At 43.7% G+C, this 14,740-nt stretch overlaps 2 protein-coding genes across 4 annotated transcripts in view; one reads left to right on the forward strand and one right to left on the reverse strand.

Annotated features, from left to right (window-relative positions):
* BLTP1 (bridge-like lipid transfer protein family member 1) overlaps nt 1-13,170 on the reverse strand; it is a 175,578-nt gene extending 162,408 nt beyond the window's left edge. For all 3 annotated transcript variants that reach the window (XM_079771203.1, XM_079771204.1, XM_079771202.1), the window contains exons 1-2: nt 12,894-13,170; nt 10,603-10,688 (exon numbers count right to left, since the gene is read on the reverse strand). The gene's annotated coding sequence lies outside the window, so the exon portion shown is untranslated. The remainder of the gene's footprint in view (nt 1-10,602; nt 10,689-12,893) is intronic.
* Nucleotides 4,375-5,579, forward strand: LOC307100332 (poly(rC)-binding protein 2-like). Its single transcript, XM_079772712.1, has one exon. It carries the CDS (start codon nt 4,438-4,440, stop codon nt 5,434-5,436), a length of 999 nt encoding a protein of 332 aa, XP_079628838.1. The 5' UTR covers nt 4,375-4,437; the 3' UTR covers nt 5,437-5,579.
* Nucleotides 13,171-14,740: the final 1,570 nt, after the last annotated feature.

Here is a 14,740-nt window from a genome sequence, read left to right on the forward strand (position 1 = left end):
CGCTGCCGCAGCCTTGGGGCCACCACACCTGCACCCGTGCGCCACTGCCGCCCGCCTTGCTCCGCCCCTCCTTGCTCCGCCCCGCCTTGCTCCGCCCCGCCGCGCCCCGCCATGCCCCGCTCCGCCCCGCCCCGCTCCGCCGCGCCCCGCCCTGATGGCGGGTGGCCAGTGGAAAACTGCTGCTGGCGGAAAACTGGTGCCGGCAGCCACGCAATGGGCCACCCCGAGTTCCGCCACCAGCGTCTTCCGCCGGCCGCATGGGTCCTTCCGCAGCGTTGGCTGTTTAGGCTGGCGGTAGGAGCGGGGGGCGGGGACTCGAGTCCCTGCCCCCCGCTCCTAACGCCAGCCAATCGGCCACCCTGAGTCCCGCCCCCCGCGCCTCCAGCCGGCCCAATTGTGGGCGTAGCGGAGTGATGCAATTTGCATATTGCCTTTTTATTATGTAGGATATTTATCTCAACAATAAGGAGAGAGTACTAGTAAGTAGGGTAAAAATTAATCAAAACGGAATGGATAGGCCAGAAGGGGGAACCCTCACACCTACCAGTCAACATGAATTACACACCCCAACAAAAAAACATCATTTACAACAGGCTCCAACAGGAAGAGATGCACCTTGCAAGTCAAACTATTTTACTACTTCAGTAGGAGGAAGGGAGATAATACCTGAATGAAATAAATGCATCATCCTATCTAATAAAAAAGTAATATGCAAATTAACCATCACTCCATCACAAAGATGGCAACGCCCATAGCCACAAGATGGCAGTGCCCAGTCCTCTCAGCCCCCCTGGAGTCCCCAGTCCCGGGGGAGGGGGAGGTGCGGCTGCTGAGAGTGGGCAGCGTGAGCAGCCTGGCGGAATGCTTGCTTCATCACCACAGCAACGAGGCAAGTGTTCCACCCCAGTCGCAGAGGGCCTCTGGGCAGATAGCACGGAGCGGCCAAGGGGTGGGGAGGACTCTTGCGTCGTTGTCCTGCCATTGCCCTGGCGATGAGGCAAGCATTCTGTGCCCAGCCGCGGATGGGCCTCTGGACCGCGGAGAGCCTCTGGGCAGTGGGCGCAGAGCGGCCAGGCCCCATAGAGAGCTACTGACACAGGAATTCGTGTGCAGGACTACTAGTTAAAAATAAAAAAGTAAGAAATGCATCATTATAAAAGTCCATATTTATGAACACTGCAAAGATCATCAAGTATTTCCAAAGATCCTCTTTACCCTCAAGAAAATACAATGATACATGTCAATTATATCTCACAATATAAAACTGGAGTCTGGTTGGCATGGCTCAGTGGTTGAGCTTTGACCTATGAACCAGGAGGTCATGGCCCGTTTCCCAGTCAGGGCATATGCCCAGGTTGTGGGCTCAATCCCCAGTGTGGGGCCTGCAGGAAGCAGCCGATCAATGGTTCTCTCTCATCAGTGATGCTTCTCTCTCTCTCTCTTTCTCTCTCTCTCTCCTTCTCCCTCTCCCTTCCTCTCTGAAATCAATAAAAATATTTTTAATATGGTTAAAAAAACTGGAAAAAAATGTTCTCAAATTTCAAAGTTTTGAAAAATCTATCAACCAGCAACTTAAAATGTGGGAGCTAACTTTACAACATGAGCTTTCTCTTTCTCCCTCTTTTAGTTTTTTTAAACTAAAAAAATGTTTTAAAGGAGGAAACATTTTGAAAACACCTTTAATCTAAAACCAAATATTCACATATAATGGTTTACACATTACATAATAACATATGTACCTATTTCATCCATATTTTTATCATTTTACAGATGTATCACCAGCATAACACTGGGGTGAAAAGACCTACTGCCTCCTGGAGATACTCCATGAGGGTTATGTCCCAGCATTCAGCTCTCCACATGAAAAGGGGGTCTGTTCTGAATCAAATCCAAGGGGAGGTGATCTATTCACCAAAAGGATCTAGAGTCTCCATCCCCAATCTGCATCACCCACCACTGTAACAACCCACAGCCAAAGAGAATGTAGAAGGAGGGTGTTAGGTTGCAAAGGCAGAAAACTGAAGCATCACAGCTTTCACCAAAGTTTTTCCAGTTTCAGCTAATGGAAAGCCTTATTTAAGAGAAATTAACAGATAGAGGCTCAATAGTTAAGAGAACATACTTTAAACAAGTACAGAAGTAAATGGCAACACTTAATAAAGGCCCTAACGTGAGACATGGACATTGTAGTATAAAGGATTTCAACACACAATGGACACATAATCAGGATGAACTGGGGCTGAGCCCCATTGTTTAAGTGGACACCACCAATTCCTTAGTGAGGAGGAACTAGAGACTGATGTAAGAACCTACTACATAAGCTTCATAGAGCAAATGATGGCCTCAAAACCAAACTGGTCGCTTCCTCTTCCTCTCCCCTTCCTGAAGGGTTCATCTAAAAGCCACAAGGTAGGCAAAGTAAGGCAAGCATCTGCACCTGGGGAAGGGAGGGACAGGAGTCTCATGGCTAGAGTGGATGTCAGAGGTGGACAAGGGTAAATAAGTATCCACCTGGGTGATGAAGTGGCTAATAGAACAGCAGCAGTGCCTCAGGGTATCAAAGCCATAGCAGCATGAGGAGGCCATATGTGCAGAAGTCAGGCACAGCACGCTGGAGCCTGAGTGGAAGGAAAAGGGCATCTATGGTGGGGGACAGGGCAGGAGAAGTCCAGCTCAAGGTGTCAGGGCCTGAGCGCAGCAACAAGAACATCTGCATGGGGAGGCTCCTGGTGCAGGGGGTCAGAACCCAAGAGGAAGGCCTACATTGAGGGCTTGGTCCCCAGTGTGGGCCGTGCAGGAGGAAGCCATTCAATGAGTTTCTATCTCTCTATCCCTCTCCCCTCTTCTCTGAAATCAATTTTTTAAAAAAAATTTTTAAAGAAAGAAAATAAAACTCTTAAAAAGCTGTAGAAAACATATCTACAAACAGGGTAAAAAGAACTGACTTCGCCCTAGCTGGTTTGGCTCAGTGGATAGAGCCTCAGCCTGTGGACTGAAGGATCCTAGGTTCGATTCCAGTCAAGGGCACATGCCTGGGTTGTGGGCTCAATTCCCAGGAGGAGGCGTGCAGGAGGGAGCCGATCAATGATTCTCACTCATCAATGATGTTGTTATCTCTCCTTCTTCCTTCCTCTCTGAATCAATAAAAATATTTAAAAAAAAAAACAACAAAAAACTGACTTCAACTTCTCCAAATCTCCAGGAACCATGATATTTATTGATTGACTGATTGATCGATTGACCTATCTATCTTCACCTGAGGATACGTTTTGTTTTGTTTTTATTGATTTTTAGGAAAAGAAATATCGACGTGAGAGAAACATTGATCAGTTGCCTCATGAAGAGGCCCTGACCGGGGAATCGAACCCGCAACCTTTTGGTGTACAGGACAAAGTTCCAACTAACTGAGCCACCCGGCCAGGGTGAAACCATGATATTTAAATGGTATGCACCTTTAATAGGCCACCAGACGAATTTCTACCACCAGCATATTCCTTAACATGATTAGCGATACACAAATCAACATGGATTGCCATAAATGAAAAAGTTTAATCATCTGACTTCTATATCCTATACATTGATTAGTTGTGGGTTTCGTTTTGCTTTTTGTACTGGCTAAAAAACATACTCTGCAAGTTTATTTATTTATTTATTTATTTTTTTAAATATATTTTATTGATTTTTCACAGAGAGGAAGGGAGAGGGATAGAGAGCCAGAAACATCAATGAGAGAGAAACATCGACCAGCTGCCTCCTGCACACCCCCCCACCAGGGATGTGCCCGACTGGAACCAAATGTACATGCCCCCGACTGGAACCAAACCCGAGACCCCTCAGTCCGCAGGCCGACGCTCTATCCACTGAGCCAAACCGGTTCTGGCTGCAAGTTTTTTTTTTAATTCTTTTAGTCAAGAATTCAATGCATCACTTCCATTTTTATTAGAAATATACCAGAAAGCCGTAACACTAAAAAGCATTAGCAAACTTGCCCTGGCTGGGCAGCCTTAGTAGTTAGAGTGGTGTCAGGACCCACCAAGATTTTGGGTTCCGTTCTGGGTCAGGGCACCAACAAGAATCAATTAATGGGGAAAAAAAAAATAATAATAATCAATCAATGGCCCAGACCAGCAGAGGCAGTAGCCCAGCAGCCTGAGCAAGAGCAGCCTGCGCTCTCTGCAGCCCCAGGGTCTCTTTCCCTCTTCCTCCTCCACCCCACCTTCCTCCTCCACCTGCCTGAGGGGGGGGGGCCCTACCTTCCCTCCCGCCCCTATTGTTCCATCCCTGGGCTCCCGCCCTTCCCCTTCCCACCCGCTCCCCTTTTCCCCTCAGTGGCCTCCAGCCTGCGCCTGCAGTTTTTGGCTTTCACCCTCCCTCCCCGCCGCCACCAGTGACCAGACTTGACCACTCAAAGTCCAGCTCCCCAGAATACTGCTCAACATGGACACCGGTGTGATTGAAGGTGGATTAAACGTCACTCTCAACAGCCGCCTACTTATGCATGGAAAGGAAGATGGCAGTATCATTGGAAAGAAAGGAGAATCAGTTAAGATGATGCATGAGGAGAGTGGTGCACCTATCAACATCTCAGAAGGGAATTGTCCTGAGAGAATTATCACTTTGACTGGACTCACTAATGGCATCTTCAAAGCCTTTGCTATGATGATTGACAAACTAGAAGAGGACATCAGCAGCTCTATGACCAATAGCACAGCTGCCAGAAGACCCCCATTCACCCTGTGGCTGGTGGTCCCTGCTAGTCAATGTGGCTTTCTCATTGGGAAAGGTGGTTGTAAGTTCAAGGAAATAAGAGAGAATACAGGGGCTCAGGTCCAGGTGGCAGGGGATATGCTCCCCAACTCAACTGAGTGGGCCATCACTATTGCTGGCATTCCGCAATCCATCACTGAGTGTGTGAAACAAATCTGTGTGGTCATGTTGGAGTCCCCCCTGAAGGGCGTGACCATTCCATACCGGCCCAAGCCGTCCATTTCTCCAGTCATCTTTGCAGGTGGTCAGGCCTATACCATTCAAGGACAGTATAGCATTCCACAGCCAGATTTGACCAAGCTGCACCAGTTGGCAATACAACAGTCTCATTTTCCCATGACGCATGGCAACACCGGATTCAGTGGCATTGAATCCAGCTCTCCAGAGGTGAAAGGCTATTGGGCAGGTTGGATGCATCTGCTCAGACTACTTACTTCTCATGAACTCACCATTCCAAATGATTTGATTGGCTGCATAATCAGGTGTCAAGGCGCCAAAATCAATGAGATCTGTCAGATATCTGGGGTGCAGATCAAAATTGCAAACCCAGTGGAAGGATCTACTGATAGGCAGGTTACCATAACTGGATCTGCTGCCAGTATCAGCCTGGCTCAATATCTAATCAATGTCAGGCTTTGTTCGGAGACAGGTAGCATGGGGAGCAGCTAGAACAATGCATATTCACCCATAATCCCTTTCCGCTGTTCACCACCACCCATGATCCATCTGTGTAATTTCTGAACAGTCAGTGATTCCATGTTTTAAATAGTTTGTAAATTTTCAGTTTCTACACACTTTATCATCCCCTCATGATTTTTAAAATATATTTTATTGATTTTTTAGAGAGGAAGGGAGAGGGATAGAGAGGTAGAAACATTGATGAGAGAGAAACATCGATCAGCTGCCTCATGCATACCTCCTACTGAGGATGTGCCTGCAACCAAGGTACGTGCCCTTGAGCAGAATCAAACCTGGGACCTTTCAGTCCGAAGGCCAATGCTCTATCCATTGAGCCAAACTGGTTAGGGCCACTCATGATTTTTTAATTAAAGCATTTTAATTCCTTTCTCTGTTCAGCTGTTAATGCTGAGATCCATATTTAGTTTTATAAGCTTCTCCCTGTTTTTGTTTTTGGCTCATGAATGTTTTTGTTTGTTTGTCATGGAAATGTAAGAGTGGAATACTAATACATTTCAGTTTAGTTCTGTAATGTCAGGAATTTTTCAAAAAAATTAAAAGATGGACTGGAAAAAAAGAATCAATCAATGAATGTATCAATAAGTGGAAAATAAATAGTTGTTTCTCTCAAATAAATATAAATGTAAAAAGCATTAGCAAAGTAAAATTCTAAAGAAGTTTTCTTGTAATAAAACTATTTTTATTTTTGTATCTGGCCCTTATGCTCCTCTCTTATCTTCTACCTTTAGTCCGTTCAGTCAGAAACCTTACCTAATACATCTTCAAACTATCCACCCAACAATAGGGTCTTTGGATGTGGGGAGAGAGGGAGGAGGAAACTGGTCACATGTATTCACCAACACTCTCATCATATCAAGTTTAAAGGAAGTCTTTTTTATTAGCATGTTGTTATGCAAAGAGTCCAACAGATTCATTTAATAACCAATTCCTATGAGCTGAGAATATTGCTCCAATTGAAATTGAACTTTTATGTAAAAAAATTTTAAAAAACTGCTTTAGGAAGTTTTATGGGAATATGACTTACACAATACCACTGGTGACATCTGATACAGTACTCTAAATGGATATGGAGCTAGATAGAAACATACTTCACAAAGTACAATAAGGTCAGTAGTTTAATGTCTAGACTCTAAACATTTAGGTGGATATTATCTTACTCTTTGAAATGTTAATTCCATGGAATTAGCTCACCATGAAAATAGAACTCCCATGGCAATAGCTAACATTTATTTATTGCTTGCTATGTGCCAGGCACTGTTCCAAACACTTTGCATGTGTTTACTCATCTAACCATCACAAATAACTACCCATTTACAATTTTCCCCTTTTACAGATGAGAAAACTGTGGCAGAAGCTAAGCACAAACACAGGTAAGGGTCCATCTGGGATCGTAACCTAGACCATCTGGCTTTAGAATCTTGTTATATTGCCTCTCATCACTTACGTTCACTGAAATCAGTAACTATCTCTTGGCTTTCCATTTCTTTTCTATGAAAAATTAGTTCCCTCCTCCCAACTCTAGATTCTAGTTTAGGAGCTAATATGAATGTTACCAAAATTCATATTTTGGTATAATAAATTCATATTTTTGCCCACTATGACATTTTTTCTCCTAAAAGGGTGGTCCATTAAATCAAAGATCAGCACTTTTTTTGAGTTTTTTTTAAATAACCACAAGCAATAACAGATTGATGTGTTACAGAGACTGATTAACAGCAAAGAAGGCCACATTGTGAAGTAAGCCAAATCCAACTGAACCACTCCCCACTTTTCTCCACCTCTCTCTCACCCAGTCAAAAAAGGCTATATCTACATAGTTTTAGAGCTTTGTCCCCTAAAGAAATTGACAGCTGATAGAAGGTATGTGGTAGTCTTAAAATATGTCCAAAAATTATTTGATCTTCTTCCCTTCAAAAGTTGGAGCTTAATTAATTTCTCTCCCAAATGTGTTCTGGACTGAATGATACAATTCCAAAAGAATATAGCAGAAGCAGTGATGTATAACTAGATCACAGATGGCATCATGGCCTCCTCCTTGCCCTCTGTCTTGGATCATCTGTTCTGGGGGAAGCAGCTGCCTTGCTAAGACATATAAGAAGCCCTAGAGGTCCATGTGGTGCGGATTTGAGGCCTCCAGCCAACAGCCATGTGAATGAACCATCATGGAGGCAACTCCTCCAGCCCCAATTGAGTCCCTATATGACTAAGTCCCAGCCAAGATCCTGGCTATAACCTCTTGAGACCCTAAGTCAGAAGTAATCAGCTTAGTAACTCCCAAGTTCTGAGTCCATAGAAATTCTGAGATAAAAATGTTTTAAGCCACTGAGTTTTGGGATACTTTATTACTCAGGAATAGATAACTAATATAAAGTATAAGGAAGATAAGCAAAGTAGTTCTACTCATATGGTGCATACTTGTCATCTTAAGCTAAAATACCCCCACTCCGCCGAAACCGGTTTGGCTCAGTGGATAGAGCGTCAGCCTGCGGACTCAAGGGTCCCAGGTTCAATTCCGGTCAAGGGCATGTACCTTGGTTGCGGGCACATCCCCAGTGGGGGGTGTGCAAGAGGCAGCTGATCGATGTTTCTAACTCTCTATCCCTCTCTCTTCCTCTCTGTAAAAAATCAATAAAATATATTTTTTAAAAAAATAAAATAAATAAAAATAAAATACCCCCACTCTTCTTCTCTCCTCCTTCTTACCAAGAGATCAGAAATCAGCAAGCCCACATCAAAAAGGCTACCAATCCCATGAGTGAACAATTTCCTTTTCCTACCATAAGTGGGTGTCTCCTGCATGGACTTTGTAAAGCAACCTCCACTCTGCCTCCTACCAATTTATCTGTACCCATAATCATCATACCTCCCTACCTCCTGTCTCAGTAGAAGTCTATCTAAAGTACCTTTGGCCTGTATCCCTTCCAGCTTAGTCCATGACCAGCTATATCAATTATTCTTCCTCATTCTGTTATCTTCATATTTTCTTTCTGATGGCTTTTTATCCCATCAAATAAAGAGTGTACTATAAAAATACATCTCTTTAGCTACCCTCTCTATATTCTACATAAAACCAAAGTTTCTGAAAGATTAAATGACATTAAATATTTCAATTTCCTCATCATTTACCCAGTGTGAACTGGCTCCACCTATAAAGTTGCTCTTGATCAAGTCAACAACTTCTTAACTGATATGTCCAATGGATACTTCTATTGTCCTCAGTTTATTTGATGTCCCAAAGATGTCTAATATTCAGTCCTTTTCTCCAAACTCAGTTCTTTCACTGACTTCTGTGACTCTCCTGATTTTCTCCTACTTCCTTGCCCATCCCATTTCCTTTGAGGTGTGAAACCTTAACCTTAAGAATTAGTGTGCCCCATCCTTACTTCTCTTCTATCACTTCACATGTTCTCCCTGAGTGATCTCATCCATTCACAGTGCTTTTAACTATCACCTATAAATGGAGACTCCACAATTTATACCTCAAGATGGGTCTTCCTAACTCAGATCCATATACACAACTACATAAATGACATTTCTTTTTGTTTTTTGCTAATCCTCACCCAAGGATATTTTTCCATTGATTTTTAGGGAGCGTGGAAGAGAGGGAAAGACAGAGAGAAACATTGATATGAGAGAAACACATTGATTGGTTGCCTCCTGCACAAGCCCCAACCAGGGCCCGGGCCAGGAAGAAGCCTGCAACCAAGGTATGTGTCCCTGATGGGAATCATGCCCGGGGCCCTTTGGTCCACAGGCTGATGCTCTATCCACTGAGCCAAACTGGCTAGGGCTACCTAATGACATTTCTTGGTGGAAATCACAATAGCTCCCAACTAAACTTAGCTCCTCCAACCATGTTCCCAATTTATTGCTCTTCCTATTCTCCCTCAGAAATAGCCCCAGAATCCACTGTTTCCCAAGCCAGATATCAAGTAATCCATTTCATTTACCCTGCAAGTATTTATTAAATATTATGAGCTTGAACATGACAGCAACCAGAAAGTACCCTGACTTCACTTTCCTTCAACCCAATAATTCTTACCCATTCTATCTCCTTTGCATCTGTATAGTCATCTCTATCCTTTAATTCCCATTTGCACTTTTACTTGACTCTCCTTTGCCATCTGGTCTTATTACAATAGCCTCTACTTGATCACTATTGTTCCAAGCTCATCTCTCTCCAATTCATCATTCAGAATGCCTATTTGACCATGGCACTTCTATTTGTCACATGTAAATTCCCCCAAATTTTCTCAAATTGAAGTTAATTTGTTAACCTCCGATGAAATTTTGAAATTCTATCACTATTTTTAACAGGAAAAACAGTATGCTAAAATGAAGTCTGTAAGAATCCTAGTTTTCCACTGTACCTTAAAGTAGTACTAATAGAATACCTTCTTTTATTATTTACAATAATATGAAAGCTTAATTATAAATACAAACATGTACCATAGGGTTGCATAGTGCTGCTTTCCCAGTCTTTTACATAAACCAAAATGATCTTTGCATATAAAATCAAGGAAATGTATGGGTCACAAAAATATTACCTTCTAGGATAAAAACTCACTACTCTAGCACTTTTCAGGGCCATTTAGACCACTCTATTACTAGAAGCCTGAAATAATGCCTGACATATGGTACTTGTTAAATATTTATCAATGAATTAAATGTTCCTTAATCATGTTTAACCATGCCTTCTACTATTCTCCAGAGAACTCATGGTAAAAAAAAATATACTTGTTTTAACTACACTACTCTTCTATGAAGAACAAACAAAAAGTCAACTAATTTTCTTCATTTTTTTTTTAATCCCTTTATAACATGGGCAAATTAATATGCTTGCAAAAGAGAGAAAAGAACAGTGACACTTGATAGAAAATCAAGCCAAAATTTTCTGTGGCCTTATTCTTCCAATACACAAGCTCAGCACATGACTCAACTGTCAGTCAGGTATCAGTAGTTCCAAAGTCAAGTAAAATGATTGGCAGGTCAAGTTATACACCACCACCTCCCAACCCTCATTCCTTGACCATTTAAGCAGATCAAAACACAACTGAAACAGAAAGTCAGAAGATTTCCTCTCTTTGAACTTTAATTGGAAATTATATCGTTTTCTAACTTAGCCGAAATATTTACCTGTTTTTATTCCCAGAGTCTTCAATGTTGTTTTTCCTTCTCCTTATCTTCAGAAGGCCCATCTGCAGTGTTTCATCTTAACAAACCTAAAAAAGAACAAAAAACATTTCAACAAATTATACAAGATATTCTGGCTTTACGAGCAATTTTACCATTTCAGATTAAATAATTTAATTACACCTGCATAAAAGTATTTAATGCTAGTTCAATACTACATTTCATTCTTTAAAGTTTCCAAATAAAAAATACTCCTATAAAAAATCTAGAATAAGCCGAAACCAGTTTGGCTCAGTGGATAGAGCGTCAGCCTGTGGACTGAAGGGTCCCAGGTTCGATTCTGGTCAAGGGCACGTACCTTGGTTGCGGGCACATCCCCAGTAGGAGGTGTGCAGGAGGCAGCTGATCGATGTTTCTCTCTCATCGATGCTTCTAACTCTCTATCCCTCTCCCTTCCTCTCTGTAAAAAATCAATAAAATATATTTTTTTAAAAATCTAGAATAAGAAAATCTAGAATAAGACCACAATTTCCAAACTATGACCTAACAAACATTTGAAAACTCCTTACTGTACTTATGGAAAGAGCATGATTTTAGTCGTTAGAGGGTTCTAGAGGTCAAATCCTACCTTTAAAACATTCTCTAAAAAAAAAACCACAAAAAAACATTCTCTAAGTGTGGCTTTGAAAAAGTTCTCTCAAATTGCTGGTCTCTTCTAGCAAGAACAGCTCCTCAGTTTTTTTCCTATTCCCAGCACCTAGCACATTTCTTAACAAATGAAAATCAACCTGCAAATAACACTGATTAAGGGGCTATAACCAGGAGCCAGATCACCTGGTTTAAATCACAACTCTGACTTTGGGCGAATTGTTTCTTCTTTTTTTTTTTTTTAACTTTAAGATAACATTGGGTAAATTACAGAAGTAGAAAATGTAATTCCTAGAAGAAATGGGTTTAGGAAGCATGTTATAGACTTAAAAGAAGGGCCCTTGGAGTCTGGGGAATGAGAAAGCTAATGCTAACGTGCTGAGGGGAAGAAGTGGGGGTGGGAGGGGAGGAAGGAAAAGGCAAAGGGAAAGGCACAGGCATGCTCCCGGGAGGGAGAGCACCTGGACGAGTGGTTTCTTAGGCTTTAGTTCTCTCGTCGGTAAATGAGAATAAAAGGCCTTACATGACACGATTGTTATGATGATTACATGAGGTAATATATGCACATCATGTACCACTCAACAGTTTTATAAGACAAATATTCTGGCCTGGCAGGGCGTGGCTCAGTGGTTGTTGACCTGTGAACCAGGAGGTCACAGTTCGATTCCAGTCAGGGCACAAGCCCGGGTTGTGGGCTCCATCCCCAGTGGGAGGCATGCCGGAGGCAGCTGATCAATGATTCTCTGTCATCACTGATGTTTCTCTCTCTCTCTCTCTCCCCCCCCCCCCACCCTTCCGTTCCTCTCTGAAATCAACAAAAATATATTTTTAAAGAAAATATTCTGGTATATTCATCTGTTTTTATACTTCGTGTGTCTAGTTAACTTAGAATAAATCAGCTTCATTGCCGTGAATGAAGTGAAAGCAGCAACATGAAACCAGCTGAAACTCACACGCTTGAACACTCCCAATACCGTGGTTCCTTTACAGGGGAAATTTACGAGAACTCTTTCCCTTTAACCAGCGTCCCTAATTATCTACAGGCAAAAACGAAGGCCAGCGCGGTGGGAGGGTGGGGGGTAGGAGACAGCTAATACTCTGAAGAGGAAAATCGACTTCCTTTCACCTCCCTTTGACCAAGATAACGTTTCCGCTGAAAGGTGTTCTCTCCCGCGGTGCAGACTCAGCAAGCACCAATTCAGAATACAAAGCACAGCACGCCTGGGGTGTCGGGGGTGGCAGGGGGGGTTCTAAAGCTCCAGCGCCCTCGCCGAGCAGTCAGGCTGCCGCCTCCCGCAGCCCGGTGCTAGCAGGGCGGACGCCGCAGCCGGCAGGTGCGCGGTCCTCCCCGCGGAGACCACACCCGCAAGCGGGCGCCGCCCACCTGCCTCCTCGCCCTCCGCTGGGGCCCCTCGGGTACCCCCAACCCCACCAGCCGACTGTCACGGCCCTCCCAGGCCTTCCCATGGACCGACGACATCGGTCTCAGGTCCTAGTGCTTCAGGTAGGGAGAGCAAAAGCCTGCGAATGTGTCGACACCACAGCAGGCAGTTGAGATGAAGGCACACCTCCCCAACTCCGACCCGGCGGAGGTCCCGAGACACCGGACAAAGTGCTGACCCACCGAACCGGTCCCGTCCCCTCACCTGGGCGAGCGACCGGGGCAGCCCGGAACCGTCCGGCCTCTCATCGGAGGACGCCAAGGGCCCTGGGCAGCGGGGCAGCGCCGAGCGCCCGGGGCCTGCCGAGCTCGGCCCGCGCGCACCCGCTCTAGCCCTGCCAGCCGGGCCGCCGCCGCCGCAGGTCCAGCCCGCCACCCAAGGTCCGGCCGGGGCCCAGACCACGGAGGGAGGCGGAGGATGGGGCGGGGGTCAGAGCTGAGGCCCGGCGGCACTGCGGCTGCGTCAACGGGTAACGTCCGACCTCACGGCGCCGGCGCCTGGAGGCACGCCAGCCGAGCCCCGCCCTGGAATCGGCAGCACCTCGCCCCGCCCCACCGGGCTGGGGGCGGGGCCTGGGCCGTGAGGCACAAATTGCAATGGGAAACGTGGGGAACCGTCTTAACTCTGCAGAAGCTTCCTGGTTGCCTGGAGCAGATATGAAATATGCACGTCAGGCAAGTAGACAGCCCAGCCGCTGGGGCTCCGGAAGCCACGATTCGATCCCGTGGTCAAGGCACATGCCCGGGTTGCAGGCTTGATCCCCAGTGGGGGACGTTCAGGATGCAGTTGGTCAATGATTGTCTCTCATCATTGATGTTTTTCTCTACCTCTCCCTTCCTCTCTGAAATCAATGAAATGTATATTTTTTAAAAAGACAAGTTAGACATGCAATTACACAGTGTTAAGTATGGACCAGGTGCTGTTCTAAGCACTTAATCTTATCAAAACCCTTATTTACACTTCACAAATGAAAAACGCTGGTATAGCGAGGGTTATATATCCATCACCTCACAGAGTTGCAATTTCTTGTGTGTTCAGTGAGAACTTCCAAAATCTACTCTCTAGTAACCTTTCAGAAAATTTACCGCCCATTCAGCTATTCGGAAAGTTGTTAGAGCCTGAACTCTCATTTCAGGAAAAAAGTCAAAAGCCAGATGTGAAGTCAAATAATTAGATATCACCAAAGTATCGATTTCAATTTATAATTTAGCCTGGTGAAATAAATTATTAAAATAATAGCATAGTGATTAGTTATAAATTCTGAGACTTATCAAGTGCTCAATAATATTGAAAAAGTTTTATTTGCATAGTACATTTCTTTCAGACAACAACACCAGAGGCAGGAATTAATACAAGATTCCTCTCAAAGGTGAACCAAACTATGACAAAGAGTTGTCCAGATAATTTGCTCAAGATCATTACCTCTAAAAAGAAGAGAAGTTATTTGATAAGAAGAGACTTCAGAGCCCACAATCATGGTTTTGTTGGTTTCCGTGGTTATTTTTAACCATAGAAATTTCCAAACATATACAAAGGAAAATAGAGTAATGATCCCTCATGTATCTCTTACCTAACCTCATCAATTAGCAATATATACCCCATTTGACTTATTCAAAGCAGTCAATTCCCAGACCTCAAATGAATAATTATTTTAGCATGTCTCTCAATAAAACTAGAACTCTTTATTTAATATCTGTCTTTAGGTTTCATTAAATCATCAACAGTTTCCCCTTCGTGTTTTATTTTTGTCTTTTATTTGTTGATAAAATGCTTATTTTCCTAAATCATTTTCAGCATTCTGGAATATTTCATTACTATTGTATAGTCAATGAACTTGTTCTTCTGGCTTGTATTTTCTATAAAGTAAAAGTTCAATTGAATTCTAGTTATTTTTTTTTATAACATACCTTTGGAATGTCAAATATCCCTTTTTTCGGGCCCCTTTGGGCACAACCCTCAGACCAGGGAGGAGACCACAAATCCCTTCATTGTTAATTGAGTTAATTGTTGACTGTTAACTATCCAGTAGCCACCTGTATAAAAGAAGTATG

The sequence above is a fragment of the Cnephaeus nilssonii genome (assembly GCF_951640355.1).
Source record: "Cnephaeus nilssonii genome assembly, chromosome: 5".
Taxonomy (NCBI): domain Eukaryota; kingdom Metazoa; phylum Chordata; class Mammalia; order Chiroptera; family Vespertilionidae; genus Cnephaeus; species Cnephaeus nilssonii.

Excerpts from the sequence above, each read along its gene's own strand:
- LOC307100332 (XM_079772712.1), top strand. The coding sequence starts at position 4,438 with ATGGACACCGGTGTGATTGAAGGTGGATTAAACGTCACTCTCAACAGC.